This window comes from Diabrotica virgifera, chromosome 7 (genome assembly GCF_917563875.1).
Source record: "Diabrotica virgifera virgifera chromosome 7, PGI_DIABVI_V3a".
NCBI lineage: Eukaryota > Metazoa > Arthropoda > Insecta > Coleoptera > Chrysomelidae > Diabrotica > Diabrotica virgifera.
Window position 1 is genome coordinate 11168491 of NC_065449.1, and position 22551 is coordinate 11191041.

At 32.7% G+C, this 22551-nt stretch overlaps 1 protein-coding gene across 1 annotated transcript in view; it reads left to right on the top strand.

Moving 5' to 3' along the window:
* The first annotated feature begins 15067 nt into the window (after positions 1–15067).
* LOC126888482 (uncharacterized) overlaps positions 15068–22551 on the top strand; it is a 36196-nt gene continuing 28712 nt past the window's right edge. The window contains exons 1-3 of the mRNA XM_050656815.1: positions 15068–15184; positions 21198–21314; positions 21378–21491. Of these exons, the coding sequence (XP_050512772.1) occupies positions 15167–15184; positions 21198–21314; positions 21378–21491 (249 nt within the window). The 5' untranslated portion in view covers positions 15068–15166. The remainder of the gene's footprint in view (positions 15185–21197; positions 21315–21377; positions 21492–22551) is intronic.

Below are 22551 nucleotides of genomic sequence, written 5' to 3' on the forward strand. Positions count from 1 at the left end.
TTTTAATCTGGCCCACTCGCCATCCCCATCGCAAAAAGCTTAAATAAAATAGATTGCTGAATTCTTGTTTTTCTTTTGTTTTGAGATTAATTAGTTTAATTCTCAGCTACGTCGAACTCAACCAAGATATGCAAGAGATTCAAGGTTGCCAGATATCGCAGATGTCTTCACACGACGTCTAATACAAATATATTCACTTTATGTTTCCTTTTTTTTTTAATTCTCTGCTACAATTTACAATCAACCGCTCCATAAATACGTGCATACCGAACTTTATATTGTTCGTCCGCTAACTTTTCCCATGCGTCACGATTCATTTTCAAACAAATTAAGTCAAAACATAAAGTGAAACGAAAGTCGATGTATATATATACACTGTATACTATATACTACACACATCGACGTACGTTTCACTTCATGTTTTGACTTAATTTCTTTGAAAATGAATCGTGACGCATGGGAAAAGTTATAGCGGACGAAAAATATCACCATAGATTATAATCGAATCTGTTGTATACTTTGTAACAGTGTATTGCAGAGCAAAATCCCAGAGCCCCCAGACGTTATTACTTCATCATCATCCTCCAATCAATTTACGTCCACTGCTGGACATAGGTCTCCCCTAATTGTTTCCACACTTCACGGTTTTGTGCTGATTGTTGCCAGTTTTTATTAATCCGCCTGATATTATCTGTTTATCGTATAGGCGGCTTTCCTTTACTGCGTTTATCTTTTCTTGGTCTCCGTTCATTAGTTTTCGTGTCCATCTTGAGTTCTTCATCTTCCCGACGTGTCCTGCCCAGTTCCATTTGAGCTTAGTAACACATTCTATAACATCTGTGATATCGGTTCTTTGTCTGAGATCTTCATTTCTTATTTTATCCCGTAGGTGATGCTCAGCATGGGTTTTTCCATACGTCTTTGAGCAACCCTCATTTTTGACGCTGTTGCCTTGGTTAGAGTTAGTGTCTCTGTTCCATATGTCAATACCGGTAGCACACATTGCTTCCAACACTCAAGCAAGAGTTAATGTTCTTTTTATATCGCACATGTGGTTATTTCTGCCAATTCTGATCTCATGACCCAAGTAAATGAAAATGTCTTCAGACGTTACTTACTTTCTCACAAATAAAATGTGTAGAATAGTTTAGTACTAGTATATACTTTGAGTGTATGTGTTGTGAAAGCAACAGTTAAATTAATTCGCATTTATGTAAATCTCTATGTCCCAAATTTTTGGGACAATCTGTATGTGGGTAGAAAATATATTTTAGTTATCTCAAAAGCTTGTGTTATGTAGGCACAAAAGATAACGGACATATGTTTGCTATTTATCGTCTTCGGGGTAAAAGGCATGTCGCTTTGCCAAAGAAGAATAACAAGTGTGTGGCCCTTTTTTCAGGCAGAAATGTGTAAACTAAGATATTAATGCAGTGATTTGAATAGAATTTTAGAAGTCTCTCGCCAGCCTCTCTAAGGCGACGTGTTAGTGTTGTGTGCTCCTCTTTTCGCCGTGAAGATACGCTACGCTTTCCACAATAATTAGGTTAAATACTCTTTCTCTTTTGCTACATATTAAGACAATTTATCGTTAATTCCGCATATTTGTTAAAGTCGTTTGCACAATCCTTCATATCGTGTTTATTAGTAACTATAAAACCAGACCAAATAAATTCTCGGAACCATTCGCCCTAAAAGTTCATTAGTTTATTAATATCGAGGAGTCTATGCTTCGGGACATATGCGTGTGGTCCTAAAATATTTACCTAATTCCAATAAGGCAAAAGGTAATAATTAAACCCTTTTCGCCACTGTTGGGATGAGATTCAATAAAAACTCACACCAGTATGTATACCTGCTAGCTAGGGTCTACGACCAATTTATCGGTACCAGCTGCTTCTTCTTCTTCTTCTTGATGTTTTTCTTCAGCATCCTATTAGGCAATATCCTATCTGCGGCAGCACGAAAAATCTGCATAGGATGACTTGTAGGGTATATCTGGATTGGAGATTGGTTAGTGGCCAACAGCTCTCGGTTGTTACTTATTCTTTTGAGGACATCCCCTATTTGTGATTCGGTCAGTCCACGGGATTTTAAGCATTCTCCGATATAGCCATATTTCAAATAGTTTCAATATTCTGCACATATATTTGTTCAAGGTCAACTATGAAAACGATAGACAAGACGTATTATCGCAGCATTCTTACTTTTATACCAAAATAGAGGTTATGCCTCTTGAAGAAGGTCCCCATCTGGTTATAGGTGGATCTAGCTTGTGCGATGCGTGCTTTCATACCTTGTTAGTTGGTCCATTCTTCATTTATTACGGTGCGGAGAGAATTGTAATGCGTCATTCTTCCTACGGATAGGAAGAGTAGGAAGTAATATAGAGTTGACCTTCTGCTATCCTTTTAAGATAAGAACTTCTATCTCTTCTAGGTTGTCCGCAAATACTGTGGTGTCATCTGATCTCATATCTGATGTTGTCTAGGCGGTATCTGTTTAGTAGAATACCCTTTTCAGTTTCGTGCAAAGCTTCAATAAAATATTCTTTCAGAGTAGAAATAGAGTCTTGCCTCACGCCACGCATGATTTTCACATATTCGGTGTGTTCATCTTCAACTATGAGATTTGCGGCCTGATTCCAGTAACGGTTTCTAATTATTTTCAGATATTTATTATTAATTCCTGCTTCCTTTAATATTTGCATCATCTTGACGTACTGTACTTGATGAAATACTTTCTCGAAATCAACTAGATATGCATATACGTTGCAATTGTCGTCTCTGCATCTCTGGAATAAGACTTGTTTTGAGAACAAAGCCTCTCATACCGACAGTCTCTATGAACCTGAACTGGTTGGGGAAAATTTGACTTTGACAGAGCTTATAAATTCTTTTATGTATTATCTTTAGGAAAAATTTTAAGAGATGACCCATGAGGCTTAGCGTACGGTATTCTTCGCAGTTTTGGCTACTGTTTTTTACTTTATCGTACTACATACGTAGTATGAGTATAATAGATAAAGTTATAGGATCATGCAAAAAAAATTATTCAGATTTCACTTTTTTTCGACGTTTTGAGTCCCCCTGAGTCTAAATAGCAAATAAAAAAACATGTCGGAAGTATGTACGCACGTATGTACGTACGTACGTACGTATGTCGCCACCGCCCAGCAAAAACTACTCGACCGATTTCGATGAAATTCGGTACGAGTAAGTTTAAGAGAATTTTGTCAAGAAACTAAGCTTTTGAAAAAAACCTCTCAAAGGGGGGCCGAAATAGGGGGGTTATTTGGGGATCATTTTTGCAAATTTTGACCGAAACGAATAAAATTTAACTTAAAGTTAGCTCATCGATAGGTAAATAGAAATACGGAATTTTACATTTTCAAATCCAAAATGGCGGCCAGTATGGCCGACCTCCCACTCGAGACATTTCCCTACCAATCTAAAAACTTGTTTAAGATAAATTTAATTTGAAAAAACATTTATATAGCCTAAACATGGGGCTATAATAAGAATATTATCGTTTTTTAGAAAAAGTTATGGGTTACCTATATTTAAGGGGTCAAAATTTGACATAACTTTGAACTATATTTTCTTAAAAATGGCTCCAAGGAATTTGTTTATTTTTGATATGTTTTTGATATCCTATCGGTAAATTGAATAACATTAGTCAGATTTCTTAACTCCTCATAGGAGGGGAGTTATGAATTTTTTATAAAAAAATATTTGAGTGACCGTAACTTCCTCTGTAATAGAAGCTAAAACTTGAAATTTAGCAGACATATATAGTACTTTATTGTTTATTAGTACAATAAATTTTACCCACAATATGGCTTCCGATTGAACCGGAAATGAAAAAAAAATCTTGATTTTTTAGATACGCCCTATATATTTTTACATATTTTGAAATAATGTAAAATTACCCTTCCAATGACATAAAACTCATTGCTGTAACTTAAAAACTAGAAAAGTTACAGAAAATAGAAATTTTGCTAGAATCTTGTGTGTGTCCTCTCTCACGCGATCATAGCAGACCATTATTATAGGGCAGTCAATGAGGGTATTTGGCTCCGAATTCCATCCTACTACATCGATATACTTGATATTTTCACAGTAAGTAGGGAATAGCTCAAGAAACAAAATCTACCCTATATACTATGGCGCATTTATCTTGGGTAATTCCCACCCCTTCAAGGGGGTGGAAAATTGGTTGGTCAAAATAAGCATGGAAGTGGCTAGAGAACCTATTTTTAAGCAAAAACTTATCTATACTTTTTTTTGAGAACTCAATACTTTTTGAGTTATGCATAGTTGAAAATTGGCCATTTTCATTTAAAAAATGACACATTTTCGGACGGTTTTTTGTGAATACCTTAAAAACTATGCATCAAACTAAAAACACTATATAAAAATTTTTTTAGATTATAAATAACAATTCGTTATTAAAGATTCGTTCCTTCGTAAATTTTCTATTTATAATACAAAAAGAGATATGGTAGGTAAAAAGAGATTGTTTTTTGGTGCATGCTCAAAGTGCTCATGCTTTTGTAGTGTTTGAAAAGGCCTTTAAAACGAGCACCGTTAAATGTCGGTTACATTCAAACTAAGCGAGATATGGTGCAAAAAAATATATGACCAATGTACTTTAAGGAAAAATGAGAAGTACATACATTTAACTCCTCATCCACCAGAATTTAAATGCATTGTTTTTCTTTTGCAATACCCATTAATATAGTGTTATTTCTACTTTCAAAAAGTTGAACGGGTGAAAAAATTATAGAGATCATAGAGAAAAGATCAAATTATAGAGCGCATTTTTAAATTTTCTTAAAATTCTTCCTTTTGCTACATGCAATTCGAAAATAAAAATGTTCTATCTTCGAGAAGTGGTGGGAACCACCCCCATGATAAAAGCGCCATAGTATAATATAGTATATAGAATAGACTTTGAACTAGGAGATTGGGCTACTCCCAAAATTTCATTAAAAGCCATGCAGTAAAATGCAAATATTGTAAACTATTAATTTCTCAGAAAAATGAACTAATTTGAAATGAAAGTATGACTAATATTCTATTGATTTATGCAATAATCTATGGTGTGTCCCCGAACATTTTCTCAAATGCAAGAATTAATGATGTGTAGAACCATAAAATATTTTCAAGTATATAAGGTGTTTCTAAAATATCAAAATAACGAGTAACTTTGTTATTTTTATAGAATGCCAGTATCTAGTACGAAAACGATAATAGATCGGTACGATAAAGTTCCCGGGCGGCCCTTCCGTCCAGCGTTTTTTGAAGTGCAATAAACTCAGGCTTCAGCCATTTTGTTATTATTTCTCCAGAGCTGTATATGTTATTGAGTATCTTTGTGATTATTGCTATTCATTCGTTGTCTATTAGTTTGAGTATTTCTCCTTTATATTATCGGAGCCTACTGCTCTAAGCTGTGTTATTGCAGAATAAACTTCCTGCTCTAGTATTCTTGGTCCATCATTTACACCTTCTTCTAGCAGAAAGGTGTTATCGCTTTAGTCTTTAAATAGTTTTTCTAGGTATTCTTTCCACCTTCTTATTTTACTCTATTTGTCCAAGATGATGTGCCGTCAGAATCAGTTAGATTTTATTTCTGTCTCCGTCTTATCCGTTTGAATTTTTCAGTACAATTAATTTTCCTATCTTTATTTATTCCCAAATTTCTTACTGGTTCTTATCCAGTTGTTAAGTATTCGGTGTCTTCTGGGTTTATTTCCAGTCCTTTTCTTTTTGTATCCCTCTCCTAGTTTTCGGAGCATGTAGGATATATTTTCTTCATCTTTAGTCGTTACCACTAGGTCATCTTCAAAACTTAGTACCTATATACAAGAAGTCTAATTTCTAATTTAGGGGCGTAAACTTGGCAACGTTGAACAGAAAAGAGAACCGGAAGAAAGATATAAAGATGAGTAGAATATAAGGTAAAGTTCTTTTAATGAATATCGAATTCTTATCTAGTTGAACGTCAAGAGATTTTTTGTTTCATCAGATTTATTTCAAAACTATAAGAACGTCTGAGGAAAAATTCTTGTGAAAAATATATTCATTAAAATCTCAGATCTTATTTAAGGTACTCTTCGGTTAAACAAAAGTAAATATATACTTTAGAATTGATATTTGTAGCTATGGACATGACAGCGAAGCTCGGAACGATGCAACAAGGATTTCGTGACCAATAATACATCAGGAACTACGAAGAAAAAAATAAATAAAAGTTTATTAGTTATAATATTATATAGAAGTATAATTTCGAAGCTTTCATGGCTCAAATTTTGTAGTAATCCATTCAGCAATAAAATATTATTTCTAAGAACTTCGTGGAGCACCTTGCTGGGACTAAGTAGGATACAAAAGGACCCCACAAGGAAATATCCTCATAAAAGTCTAACGGAGTCAAATCTGGAGACCTTGGTGGCCATTAAATAGATCCTCTTCTACTTCTTCTTCTTAAAGTTCCCTCTCCTATCGCAGGTTGGATATCATAATGACTATGGTCACTTTGTTGGCTGTTGCTCTGAACAGTTGTAATGAGCTACAGTTAAACCATTCTCTAAGGTTCCTCAATCAGGAGATGCGTCTTCTTCCTATGCTTCTTCTTCCTTGGATCTTTCTTTGCATAATAATTCTCAGCAACTCATATTTTTCTCCTCTGGTACTGTGACCCAAATATTCCAGTTTGCTAGTTTTTATACTCTTCATAATTTCTAACTCCTTATTTAAACGTCGTAGCACTTCAACATTGGTAATCCTTTGAACCCACTGAATTTTCAATATTCTTCTGTAACACCACATTTCGAACGCTTCTATTCTTCTTATGTGTTGTCTCTTCAATGTCCAAGTTTCCATTCCGTATAGCAATATAGAAAATATGTAGCATCTTAGAGCCCTCAATCTGAGAGGCAACTGAAGGTCTGTAACTCTGTCTTGTTCGTAAGCAGTGTCTTCATTTTTATAAATGCTTGCCTTACAGTTTTTTATTCGGACTTTAATTTCTTTGCTTTGGTCATTTTTGTCATCGACCCAGGTTCCGAGATAATTGTATGTCTTTACTTTTTCTATTTGGGTTTACTCTATCATTAACCTTTCATTTCCATGTTGTGTTTTTGAGACGATCATAAATTTAGTTTTTTTCTTATTTATTTTTAGTCCGTATCGAATGCAATAATCGTTAATTCTATTTAGCAATTCTTGTAGCGATTTCAGGGTGTCTGCCATTATAACGGTGTCATCAGCGAATCTTATGTTATTTACTATTCTTCCGTTTATAGACATTCCATCACTTAGCTCCGCTATCGCTTCCTGAAATATGGCTTCACTGTATAGGTTAAACAGTAGCGGCGACAGAACACAACCCTGTCTTACCCCTATCTTTATATCAATGTTCTCGGATTCTTGTTGCTCTATCTTTTTATTGGCCTTTTGATTCCAATACAGATTTATGATAATTCGTAAATCTCGTCTGTCTATATCTCTGTTTTTCAATAATTCTAATAGTTTTTCATGTCGGACCCTGTTGAACGCTTTTTCGAAGTCGATGAAACATGAATAAATATCTAGGTTCATATCTAAGCATATTTGAGAGAGGAGATTAAACGCAAACAATGCCTCTCTTGTTCCAAGTCCTTTGCGGAACCCAAATTGGGTATCATCCATATCATATTCTAGCTTTCTGTATAATCTTCCATGAATCACCTTTAGAAATATTTTGAGGGTATGGCTTATTAATGATATTGTCCTATAGTCCGAATAATCTTTGGCATATATTGTTTTTGGTATTGTTACAAAGGTGGACACCAACTATTCCTGAGGTATTTTTCCGGTTTTATATACTTCATTAAACAGATTCAGTAGTACAGGTAGAGTTTCGTCGTCTAGACATTTCACTAATTCCGAAGGTATTTCGTCTGGACCTACAGTTTTTCCGTTTTTTGCATTTCGTATTGCTTGTTCGATTTCCTCCATTATGATCTCTGACGATTTCTTCCGGTTCTTGTCTATTATCCTCAAACTGATATGTTATGCATGTCTTTCACTTTTTAATTTCTCTGTGACTTCTATAATAATTTTTCCATTTATGTCTTTAAGAAGGCCATCTTTCTTTTTTCGCTGTGTATTCTGTGTATTTGTGATTTCCTTTATTTTCTTGTGCATGGTAAAGATATCATACTTTTTAGAATATTTTTCTATTTCACTACATTGATTTTCCATCCAGGTAGATTTGATCTCTTTTATTTTCTTTCCTATTAATCTCTGTATTTCCTTGTATTTTGCCTTACTCCTGCCTTTATGTTTCCTTCTTTCCTCCATTAGCTCTAGGATTTCTGAAGTCGTTCATCTCTATTTTTTTATTATTTTTGTGGCCAATATCTTCTTTTCTGCCTCTACTAACGTTTCTTGTATCTACTTATATTCTACTTATCAACGTACATTGGAAAATATTATTTAAGTAATTTGGTTCCTCAATGCCGTAGTTTGGGGAAGCCCGATCATGTTCAAACCACAAATTATTTCTATTTGGAAGTAACTCATTTAACTGTGGAACAGATAATCCTAAAGTAATTTCAAATCACGAGAAGCAGTTCCGTTCTGAGGCGTTCCTTCAACTATTCTACATTATTCAATCCACTTTGATACACTTTGCTCTTCAAACATCCCCACAAAAGTCTAACGGAGTCAAATCTGGAGACCTTGGAGGCCAGTCTAGAAATTTCCTTTTTGTCTATCAACCTACATTGAAAAATATTATTTAAGTAATTTCTTAATTCTACGCTGTAGCTAGTTCAGGCGTAACATCAGATAATAATGAGAAGCAGTTCTCAAAAAAAATATGACCAGTTATGTGATTGTTTATGATTCTGGCCCAAAGATTTGCCTTCTCAGGACATTGTAGCCCAGTATTACTTGCATTAATTGCAATAATTGCTTGTATCTTTTCATACAGCACAAAACATAGAAACCGACTCATCGAGTCCTATCTTCGTTCATTGCCATCAGAGTAGATGGATGGCACTTTTGTAGCTATGTGCACTTGAAATGTAAAGTTCCAAGACACATTCGTTTACTTTTATGCTTATGATTTCGTATTCTACCCGGATATCTGATGAGGTAGCACATACAGGTTTCGTATACAGATGGTTTAACCAATTGTGCTCTTTGTTTATAATCAAAGCATTGGCAAGAATTTTGCTGAAGGCCTACCTGGGGTGTCACCAAATTATGGTAAAAAGAATGCTTTGGTTGTTAATGCTAAAAAGACCACTAGCATGCAATTCTACTATAGATCTAACTCAAGTCATCAGTTCTCTATCAAAGTAAATGATAGCATTATACATACTATCATTCTACAACTAACCACTAAACTTTTGGGTTTGTATCTAGATAGTAATATGAGCTGGGAATCTCAAATTAATCACGTTTGCAAAAAAATAAATAGTAGCTATTACGCAATTTTACAATTAAAAGTTTTTTTACAATTATTAAATATTTATTATGCAATTGTGTATTCTCACTTGGCCTATAATATAAATCTTTGGGGTAGTGCTGTGAGTGCTAAAAGAGTATTTGTCTCTCAGAAAAGGATAATTAGATTAATTTTTAATTTGCCATACAGGTTTTCATGTCGACAATATTTTAAAAAATATAACGCTTTAACAGTACCTTCTATTTATATTTTTAAATGTATACTATATGTAAAGTTTAATATAACTACGTTTAACAGTACCCCACTAGACAAAATGACTTTATAAGACTACCAAAGCATAATACTGGACGATACGAAAAATCCCAGTATTATATGGGTATAAGACTTTTCAATCATCTTCCCAATAGTATTAGATCTGAAATAAACCCAAATAAATTTCGAGGCAAACTAAAATCGTACCTATTGCAAAATTGTTTCTATAGTGTAAGCGAATATATGGGTGATGTAAATAATTGATTCTATGTACTGTTTGTATTTTATCTTATAATAATTTTTAAGTCTTCTTCTTCTTCTTCTTCTTCTTTTATATAGGCAGTACTGCCTGTTTTTCTTCAACGGTGCCTTTCATTCTGCCCCTAAGTTGTCATTCCATCTCTTCCTTGGGCGTCCTATACTTCTCCTGCCTAACGGTGACTTGTCCCTGGCTATTCTTACTATCCTTGATTCAGACATCCTGCTTATGTGCTCATTCCACTCTTCTTTTCTGTTCTTTACCCAGGTATTTATATTGTCTACTCCACATATGCGTCTGATTTCCTCGCTTCTTACCCTATCCTGTAGTCCTTTTCCAGCAATCCTTCTTAAGATCTTCATTTCGTTGGTTTCCAGATGTCTTCGTGTTTTGCTTGTATCTGGTCTTGTTTCGGCCGTGTAAGTCATAACTGGCCTAATAACTGACTTATATATTCGGGCCTTTGTTTCCAATCTTAGGTGTTTGTTTTTCCAAATTGTGTCTTTTAGGCATCCGGCCGTTCTACTGGCTTTAATTATTTGGTCTTTTACGTCTTCTTCGATATTGTTGTCGGCTGATAGATTAATTCCCAGATATTTGAAAGTCATTACTTGTTGTATAATTTGATTGTCTAACTCCAATTTGCATCTTATTGGTTCTTTGGCAATTACTAATCTTTTTGTTTTTTGGACTGATATTTTCATATTCATTTCTTTTGCGTTAATGTTGAACTCGTGCAATAATCTTTGTAGGTCGTCTTCGCACTCTGCTACTAACACGGTGTCATCAGCGTAACAGAGTATTTTTATCTCTCTATTGCCCATTTTGTACCCTCTTTTTTTCTTCACTTGTTTTATTATTGCATCCAATATTATGTTAAACAGTAGAGGGCTTAGTGAATCTCCTTGCCGGATTCCTAATAATTTTTAAGTAATATTTTATATATGTATATATTTTTATTTTAAACTGACGTATCCTATATCATGTAAATGATCTTGCAGGACAAAAAAATTATTCTATTCTATTCAATTCTATACCAAAATGGGAGAGCATTCGTTAATATGGTTCGAGCATGTTCATCGTCGATACGATAGTCACCCAACACGAAGAATTGCAAATTTGTTAGATCCGGAAAGGATTAGGAGGATAAGTCTATAGACTACATGGGAAAAACACTTGGTTTTCCATGGTAAACATTTTCTTCTTCTTATTTTTGTATAGACATGACCCTGTCTGTTTTTTTCAATGTGCCTCTAGTAAGTTGTCGTTCCATCGTTTACGTGGTCTCTCCACTAATCGTCTTCCCATTGGGGAACTGTCTCTCGCTGTCCTTACTCTATTTGTTGTCATTCGGCTTATGTGCCATTCTATTCTTCTGTTTCTTACCCAGTTATTAATGTTATCCACCTTGCATCTCCGTCGTATATCTGTACTTCTAGCTTTGTCCCATAGAGTCTTACCATCGGTTTTTCGAAGGGTTTTCATTTCCACTGTTTCGAGCAATTTTTTTGTCCTCGCTGTGTCGGGTCGTGTTTCTGCCGCATATGTCATTATTGGTCTGATGACTGTTTGGTAAATTCTGCCTTTTATTTCTTTTCCGATATTTTATTTCTCCATATTGTGTCATTCAGGCAACCTGCGGCTCCGTTTGCTCTATTCACTTGATCTTCCACTTCTGTTTCGAGCCTTCCGTAGCTAGATAGTGTGATTCCTAGATATAAAATCTATCCCTTGTTCTATTATCTGACCCTTCAGCTCCAATTTACATCTTATTGGATTTGCTGTTATAACCATGCATTTTCTCTTTTTTGGGGAAATTAACATGTTAAATTTTCTGGCGGTCATATTAAATTGGTGCAGCATACTTTGTAAATCATCTTCACTTTGTAAACATAAAACTGAGTATTTTTTATATATGTATTAACACTACATTAAGTGGGTAGGCGCAAAATTTGCTTGCAATGATTTTTAAATGCATTCATTTTTTTCGAATCCTGAGGAAACTAATTAGTATTTTTGAAAGTCCCTGAAAGTCTCTATAATGTTTATTTGAATAGGTTACAGGGTGAAAAAAAAAAAAGAAAATTGATTGTAATTTTTAATTTCAAATATCTTATTCAAAAGAAAACTTTTGTTTATTCTAAGGGACTGTCGGCCCTCGGTAATAATGTAATCTTTCAATCTGCGTTTAAATTTTTCAAAAATATTTATCAGTTTTTTCAGGATTGGAAAAAGGTGAATGCATTTAAAAAGCATCGCAAGCAAACTTTGCGCCTATGCTCTTAAGTAACATTTACAAAAATTATAATTTTACCCTTCTGACTTTAGTGAGAACTCTATTGAAATAAGTGCTAAATTTTTTAGTTTTGTTTGTCTTATGGAGCTTCGTAAACAATTTTTAATTATGAAAAATTTCTTTCCCCACTAGCTACCGAGACAGGAAGTGTTAATAAAATTCTTAGTTTACAACTAGGTACATTTGGGTATAAAGAAATTAGGTCATTTAATAAAAGAACAAATTAAAAGCAAAATTTATTATATAAAGTTAATAAAATAAGTCAATACTTTTTAAGTTATTAAAGATCAAAGATTTTAATTATTAGTGAAAAAAATGCATGTTATGAAGCGGTTTCTCGTAAATCACTGAAAAACTGTCACTGTTACTAATAAACCAAGTATAAAAGTTATACTGAGAATAAATCGGGTATAGGCAAAATCACTACCAATAAACATGGAATAACTTAGATATAGGTTATACTTGGTATAAGAATTTAGTCCAAGTTTATACCGACCCACACCCTTGTTTAAGTCTGGTATAACCTATTTTATGATTGTCAGTGTCATCAGAGGCAAAAATATAAATATTATCTTTTGATTTGTTTTGTGAGTAATTAAATAATAAAAAAATGTGTTTAAGGGGTATTGCGGCTTTCGAAGAAGTTGATAATTTAATTAACATGATAGAAAATACACGAAAAAGGAAACTTCTCAAAGATAGAATAAATCCCTTTTCACAGTACACTGATAAGGAATTCAGAATTAAATATCGGTTTTCTAAAGATGGTGTAAGGTTTTTAGAAAACTTAATAGGTAATTAACTTATTTAAATTCGATATTGCATGAAAAGTTGAGTCAAACAGTCCATATAATGCACAAAAAATTTCAAGATGATTCGTTAATTAGTTTAAATTTTATTCAATTTGTTTACCCATAAGAACTATTTTTGCAATGTTATTGTTCAGAAAATAATAGTGATACAGAAATTATGTGGAAACCATATGAAAGAAGAATACTGGTATTTTAAACGTATTTAAAAAATTAATAAACACTCATTTTTATCATTCCGAAAACTTTTCGCCTAGGTTAATTTGGTTTGTCAGTTACAGAGAAAAATCAAAATTGACATATTTGACACAATATATCGTTGTTCTACGTATTTGTGCAGAAGATTGCAACGTTGCCAAACTATTATTTCGGAATAAAGTAGGAATACTTATATCTAACTTATACCGGGTTTATTAGTAACGAATTATTTTCGTACTATATCTACCTTATACTTAGGATAACTATTCTAGATATAAATACGGAATAACCTTAGAATACGAGTGTTTTATTAGTAACAGTGTTATTTTACAAAAAAGTTAATAGTAGTTTAATTCGTATAGCTTATATTCTAAGAATAAACTCTTAAATCACACGCCTTTCGATTATAGAGCTACAACCCCTTCGCAAGAAAACTATCCCATATTCCCGACTTACGAGAGTTGTATTTAAAATAATTTAAATAAATTATTTGGCGACCAGATATCGTTTAATAATTTATGAGCTCGCAAAATATACGCATCTCAATTATTGAATTGCCATTTTCTTTCTATAGTGCAGTCACTGAAGGTAAAAATCAACTATGACTTTCGATTTCGGTAAATCTCCATTCATTTTCACGAAAATTGGTGAGCGGATTTTGATGCTATCAACTTTTTCTGGAGCTCATTTTTGATAGGTATTTCTAAGTACTTTGACAAGTATTTAGTACCTTAGTGTTATAAAATGCATCTCTTTCCCGTTATTTAAGCTTGAATCCTTAGATTTGAATAATCGCAGAAACAATATACATTTAATTACCAATAACTTACTTTAAATTAACATTAAAGGGTTTTTCAAGTAAGTAATTTATTATATTTTTTATTAGCTTGAATTTTAGTGATGAACACTTTTTTGTAAAAACTTACAGTTTTTGAGTTATTTATGAAAAATCGCTTTAAAGGCCTGGCTGAAAGACTTCGGTCGATGGTCTTTTGGAACATTGTATCAATAAAGTATGTCCCTCTCTCTCTCTCTCGCTTTAAAGCATGCATTTTCTTTCACAAAAATTAAAATATTTGATCTTTAATAACTCAAAAAGTATTGATTTATTTTAATCACATTATATAACAAATTTTTTAGTGGGGAGGGCTGACTCAGCCCCCCCCCACTAAAGTATCAAATTCCTGCTCAGTGGAACGAGCTCAAAAATTTTAGTTTGCGGAATATGAGAGCTCATAAATAGCTCATAAATCAGGGCTATTTGTTTTTTGATTTTGGCAAGTGGGGGGGGGGGGCAGATCAACACGGGTGAATTAACGGCAGTGTCTAAAATATAGATGAATAAATTTATTTTAAATTTATTTTCATCTGGTAAGGGCTCGTCCACAGATTTTTCGTAGTCAAATAAACGTTTTTTTCTTCTGGCTCGAATTTCATTTTCAGCTAGAAATTCGGAACTTATATCAAAATTTTCTGCAATTGCATTAAATTTTCATTTGGTCATTAGCCACATTGTCTGTAAGTTTTCATTTTTTCTATAGTTTATGACAGCATTTTTACACAATCTGACATTTTTTTTTATTTTGCTAATTATGCCGCCCCCTTTGTGATGCCGCCTGATGCGACGGCCTCGCGATCATAGCACGGCACGGCCCTGAGAGCAACAACCTTCTAAAATTTTCCAGTAACTATTTTATATAACAACAGTTACGATAAAACTATTTGTGTTCCGATAAAAGTTAAAAATACCAATTTTCGTACTTCCTTTCGGCGATATAATGAGCTTTATCGTGTTTTCGAGATCTGCGATATAGTATAAATTATCAAAATACATTTCTAAATAAGGTTTTTTTGAGAATAAACTGTACAAGTTGTTATCGTTTCAAGATGATGTTCAAATTTGTTGTAAGTATTTAAAGCTATTTTTTTTGTAAGAATTTATAATAATATATTAACACTTCGAGCAAACAGGCTAACTGCTTGGTTTACAATCTTCCTCCATTCCTATTTGTTTTTCGCTTTTTCTTTTCAATTGCTTACATAGAGGTACCTCAGTTCGTCATTAACTTCATGACTCTGTCTGGTCCTAGACATTTTTTATTTCTTTTTTCCACCTATTGTAGCCCTTAACAAGATTTTTGGCGTTCTAGCTTGGGCCATTCTTTAGATATGTCCTAACCATCAAGTCGTTGTATTCTTTGTACTGCAATAATTATATTAGGCTCCTTTTACAATCCTTCTAACTATTTGTTTGTTGATCTGTTAATATAAGCCTCTTTTATTACCATCTCCAATACCAATACTATATTAAATAACAATAATTGACATCAGATGTTGTCGTATGTCGTACTACCCTCATTTAAATTTTTATGTTAGGTTATTATTTTCCCTCACTTTATTTTCTGTTTTCGTAAGTGTTAGCTTATCATTCATATTATTTTCGGTAAATTTTAGATTTTTTAATGCTTTATATACACTCCTGGCCAAAAAAATCGGGACACCTTAAAATGGGTCATTTTTGATGTGTCGAATCTCCTAAACCTGTCGGATTTAAGTGATTTTTTTAATATGTTATAGCCTTATTCTCTAAGAGTATGGATGTAGTAATAGTGTTGCTGAACAGGTAAATGTTATTGTATACAGAGTTTAACAATAAGACTGTGTTTTTCCTGAAAGTTCGTAACACCCTGTGGTTCATATTCTAGCATTTAAAAAATATTGAAATTAAAACTCAATTGTAGCCTTAGCCTTTCTTAACATTCTGATTTTTGACTTATTCACTTAGGATAAATACTGAAAACGTTAGGCACTTTGACAACTAGCCATGTTTTTCATCGATACAGGGTGTTTCTAAATAAGTGCGACAAACTTTAAGGGTTAGTTTTGCATGAAAAAATAATGACAGTTTGCTTTATAAACATATGTCCGCAAATGCATTGTTTCCGAGATATGGGATGTTGAATTATTCCTTACAAACTGACGATTTATTTATTGCTCTAAAACCGCTTGAGATGTGCAAATGAAATTTGGTAGGTTTTAAGGGGTAGTTATTTCACATTTTTTGACATAAAACTGAAAATTTTATATTCGCCATTGGCGTGCATACAGGTAATATGACCGGGTAATATGACCCGTATAATATGACCCGTACAACGCACCGATTTTATTTGTACATATCAACCGGTTTTAGAGCAATAAATAAATCGTCAGTGTGTAAGGAAAAATTTAACATCCGGTATCTCGGAAACTGAGTATTTGCAGACATATGTTTATAAATCAAACTGTCATTATTTTTTCATGCAGAATTGCCCCTTAAAGTTTGTCGCACTTATTTAGACACACTCTGTATTGATGAAAAACATGACTAGTTGTCAAAGTGTATTCTAAGGTTATTTCGTATTTATATCTAGAATAGTTACCCTAAGTATAAGGTAGATATAGTACGAAAATAATTCGTTACTAATAAACTCGGTATAAGTTAGATATAAGTATTCCCACTTTATTCCTAAATAATAGTTTGGCAACATTGCAATCTTCTGCACAAATACGTAGAACAACGATATTTATGTTGTATCAAATATGTCAATTTTGATTTTTCTCTGTAACTGACAAACTAAATTAACCTAGGCGAAAAGTTTTCGGAATAATAAAAATGAGTTTTTATTGACTTTCTTAAATACCTTTAAAATACCAGCATAGATAAAAGTGTTAACCAGTATTCTTCTTTCATATGGTTTCCACAGAACTGCTGTATCATTATTATTTTCTGAACAATAACATTTCAAAAAAGTTCCTAGGAGTAAACAAATTGAATAAAATTTAAACTAATTGACGAATCATCTTGAAATTTTTTGTGCATTATATGGACTGTTTTACTCAACTTCTCATGCAATATCAAATTCAAATAAGTGAATCACCTATTAAGTCAATAGTTCGTCAATTAGTTTAAATTTTATTCACTTTGTTTATTCCAAAGAGCTTTTGTTGCAATGTTATTGTTTAGAAAATAGTAATGATTACAGCAATTCTGTGGAAACCATATTATGACAGAAGAATACTGGTATTTTAAACGTATTTAAAAAAATCAATAAAGACTTATTTTTATCATTCCGAAAACATTTTACAAAAGTAGAGTCAAGTTTGGCTTATAAACAATTTGAATAACTCTGTTAATATTGACTGTGGACTACAGAGAATAATCTACTTTGGTATTTGAAAAGCTGGTATTTTTACACGAATTTAAAAAAAACTTTTCGCCTAGGTTAATTTGGTTTGTCAGTTACAGAGAAAAATCAAAATTGACATATTTGACACAATATAATATCATTGTTCTATGTATTTGTACAGAAGATTGCGACGTTGCCAAACTATTATTTCGGAATAAAGTTGGAATACTTATATCTAACCTATATCGAGTTTATTAGTAACAAAATATTTTCGTACTATATCTACCTTATACTTAGAATAACTATTCTAGATATAAATACGGAATAACCTTAGAATACGAGTGTTTTATTAGTAACAGTGTAAGGCTATAACATATTAAAAAAATCACTAAAATCGGACAACAGGTTTAGGGGATTTGAGACATCAAAAACGACCCATTTTTAAGATGTCCCGATTTTTTTGGCCAGAAGTATATATTTTTTATTCTATGAAAACCTTGCTTAAAATATATTAAAGAGTGCCATTGTCGGCAGTAAGTAAAACAATGCTTGTTAGTATGCTGGGCAACATGAGAGCCAAAGATCGGCAAGCGGTCTCGGCACCTTAAGAAGAAGAAGCCATTGTCGGTTTATTATGTTCATGATTCTCAGCTTGTATTTCACTTAAAGTAAAGATGTCTATAGTCCTTCTCCCTTTTCGAAAGCCATACTGGTATTCTTCTATGATATTGTTATAAGTTCTTGCTAACTCGTTTTTGACGTTTTCTGTAGTGCCTTCTTCTTCTTGTAGTTCCTTCTCCTATCGGAGGTTGGCTATCATCACAGCTATCCGTACCTTATTGGCGGCTGCTCTGAAAAGATCTACTGAGCTGCAACTATACCACTCTCTTAAGTTTCTCAGCCAGGAAAATATTCTTCTACCTATGGATCTTTTCCCCTTAATTTTTCCCTGAATTATGAGCCTTAACATCTCATATTACGCACCTATAGAAATGTGGTCCAAATATTCCATCTTTCTTGTTTTGATGTTCTTTATCAACTCGCAATCCTTTTATAGCCTTCGTAACACTTCTGGATTCGTAACTCGTTGGATCCATGATATTTTCAAAATCCTTCTATAGCACAATATCTCAAATGCTTCCAACACCTCTTTATATTGTTTACTTTTAGTGTCCAGCTTTCCATTCAGCAAACAAAGTCGAGAACACGTAGCATCTTAAGGCTCTTATTCTCAACTCCCGAGGAAGGTCTGGATTAATAAACATTTTTTTCATTTTTAGAAATGCTTTTCTTGCAATTTCATTCCATTAGTGGTTCTTCCTTTTGCCATATGTTTTTTAGTACCTAGTTTGTAAATTTTGTACCTATGTCAGCTGCGCTTTTCCATATTTTAACTAATTGGGCTAAAATTATGCTGAGGTTTATTTTTTAATCACATAGGATGTAAAAAATGAAAAAAAGCGAATGCTTGGATTAAGAGCATTTTGCCTATATCTTAGCGGGGGGTACTTGCAGCTAGGTACTTGTTGCCATCATTTTAATCTTACACATATTTTTGTTGCACCATCTCTTCTGATGTCCCTAATTCTTCAGTTTTATTGACTGTATTATTAGTCCAGGGTAATGAGGTTTTTTCCATAACACTTGAACAGCCAGGGTATTGAAGGGTTTTTTCGACAGGTAATAACTATAAGAGCAAATTATAACTATTTCCTGCGTAGGATCTGACAGCCATTTTAATTTATAAACAATTAAGTGTCAAACAATGACATTTTTCACTTTTTTTTTCAAATCAATGGAAAACAGGGACACTTATGGATTTTTTAGTACAAATATCTTCGAGATTATGGAAATAGCTTTAAAATGACGTTTTACAAAGTTTGATATACTCATTTATTGTTAATATAATTGCGAAAAAAGTTTGGAATCGCAAAAAAATTATTTTCGCAATAACTGTTGTAAAAATTAGTGTACAGCTCTGAAGTTTTTGTCAAATAATGGTTCTTAGGTGCTTAATATGTGATAAAAATTTCAAAGCGATTCATTCAATTGTTTAAATTTTATTCAAATTGTTTATCCCAGAGAGAATTCTATTTTGCAATAACATAAGTCAGAAAAAGATGACGTTAGAACCATTCCACCGGTGTCAAATGAAAGAGCATGAGCTATATTTTTAACTTGGTTTAAAAAAAGTGAATAAAAAATGCATTTATTAGTAATAAATAAATATGCAAAAGTATCGTAAATCTTTCCTTATAAACTTTTTATTTTGTTATGATAAGAAATTAAATAAATTTATTACAATTTTTTATCAATTATGATATAAATAACAGTACTCGGTAGTTGTGCACTTAAAACAGGGTAACAAATTTAATTTTTTTGGAAAAAGTTATTCAAAAAGTTTATAAAGAAAAATTTGCATAATTATTGATTATTTATTATTATTATTAAAATTTCATAATACTGCGCGCATGCGCACACAGACAGTATGTCGTTTAGTTGCTAAATCTTTCTATAGTTATGTATAAATATATCAGTGCAAGAAAATGTGTGAAAAGAATATATTAGTGTTTTTAGTAAATATATTTATTATAATTTTTGTGTCTTTGGATTTGTCTTCTTCAGGAGTAAGATGAGTATTATTAAAACATTTTATTGTATATTTATTATACATCACCTTGTCTGTTTGTTACCGTGAATTTTCATTAGTTACGTTCGAACCGATACAGACACAGTCCTCGTAGCGTATTTGGTATAGCATTCGACCAGAGATCGAGAGGTCTTGAGTTCGAAACCAGTGCAATCCTATACTTTTTTTTATCTTTTTGAAAGCAGTAAGCACAAAATTAGTTTGGTGTTTAAAAAAAATAAAACAAACTGTTTAAACTATATTTATTTTTAAGAAATCATTTAATGTAAGTATAACTTCTTACGTGCGTACAAAGTACACACACATTCTTTTTTTATTCACTTTTTTAAACCATGTTGAAAATGTAGCTCATGCTCTTTCATTTGTCATCTGTGGAATGGTCGTAACATCATTTTTTTCTGACTTATGTTATTGCAAAAAAATGTTCTCTAAGATAAACAATTTGAATAAAATTTAAACAATTAAATAAATCACTTTGCAATTTTTATCACATATTAAGCACCAAAGGACCCTCATTTGACAAAAATTTCAAAGCTGTACACTAATTTTTACAACAGTTATTGCGAAAATATTTTTTTTTGCAATTCCGACTTTTTTCTTAAATATATTAACAGTAAATGAGTATATCAAACTTTGCAATACGTCATTTTATAGCTCTTTCCATAATCTCGAAGATATTTGTACTAAAAAAATCGTAAGTTTCAATCCTTTTCATTGATTTGAAAAAAATGGGGAAATGCCATTTTTTGACAGTTAATTGTTTGTAAATAAAAATGGCCGCCAGATCCTACCCAGGAAATAGTTATAATTCTTACAATTTGTTCCTATAGGTATTACCTGTCGAAAAAACGCTTCAGTACCCTGGCTGCTGAAGTGTCACGAACAGGGTATATTTTTGTCTTATTACCCTGGCCTATATTGACAAAACTGAAATTGATTAGGTGTTTTTCATTTTTCATCTATTTTTATTCCCTTTACTTTCCAATCCAACGATTGTTCAAAGGACGTATGGTATGTTTATTTTGTGTGTATGACAGTATTGTGTGTCTATTGACTTTCTCTAATTTTAAGTTTTTTTTTATCATTTTTGTTTATGTTTTAGTTTTCTATTTCTGAAGTGGCTGTGTCTATGCCGCAGCCCACTCGTGATCCACTGGTAGACTTTTTCCGGGGTGGGCTGTTTCGAAAACCGTTCAGTTTACCCAATACTGAGATACAGGTAGTTCCTAGCTACTTCAAATTTGTCAATATTTTATCGATTTGTTTGTTTTATTTGTTTTAGTCTTCTGTTTTTGAAGGTGCGTTTTCTTTTCCGCTACCTGTTCGCGATCCACTACTAGACTTGTGCTTGGGTATGCTTTTCCGAAATCCAAGCTTTGCTGATATTCAGGCACAGGTATGTAGTTGTTTGGTTTCTGTTTATGTTTTTCTATAAATTAGGTGGGTAATTACAATGTGCATTTTTATTCTTTTTACCTGATATTAGTTATTGTTATAAACATATTAATATTTTTAAGTGGCCATTCTTATATTATATTCCTAAATTACGCTATTTTGTGTGATGTCTCTCTCTCTCTCTCTCTCTCTCTCTCTCTCTCTCTCTCTCTCTCTCTCTCTCTCTTTCTCTCTCTGTGTGTGTATCTCTCTCTCACTCTAATGCCTTCGCTTCTTATGGAGTATTAGGCTCTCTTGCGTTTCTTAGGCCGCACCTACATTGGATCCGTTTTTCTCCGATCCTATCAGATCATATCAGATCCGCCGCCATCCGACGTCTGATTAAAAAATAAACTCATGGTATTAAATGACGGCACCTACATTGGATCCGTTTTTTCCGATCCGATCAGATCAGATCAGATCAGATCCGATATCGGCCGACGTCGGGAGTAGCTTCTAATATTCAGATCGAGAAGTGTTTGGTTTCATTCCGGTTTTTGCATATAAGTAATTTAATTTTTTGTTTTAACTATTTCATGAAATAAATCAACAATAAATAGCTTCCAAATCTTAATATTTAATTTTGTAATATGTGTCTCTACAATATAGACATTTTATAATGTTGTCTTGAATATAAGGGTTACAAAATTTCTTTATTTATAGGTATAAAATTTAATATAGTCGGTTCGCTAAACTCAGACACAACTGGCTAGTGATTTTAGCAAGTAATTTTGCCAATTTAGTAAAATTGGCAAAAAAAATAATTACTAAATAGTTAATAATTACTAAATAGTTAGTAATTTTGCCAATTTTGGCAAAAAACAAAAAAATACCTACTAAAATCATTAGCCAGTTGTGTCTGAGTTTAGCGAACAGACTATACCTCTAGCACAGAATAGGAAACAGTTATTGTTTCCTATTTCTGTCCCTCTAGGTAAATAGTTTTATTGGGATGGTCAATTTCACTTTGGTTATAAAATTCTAACGGGTACTATGTGTCTTTGAAATGGCCAAAATAATCT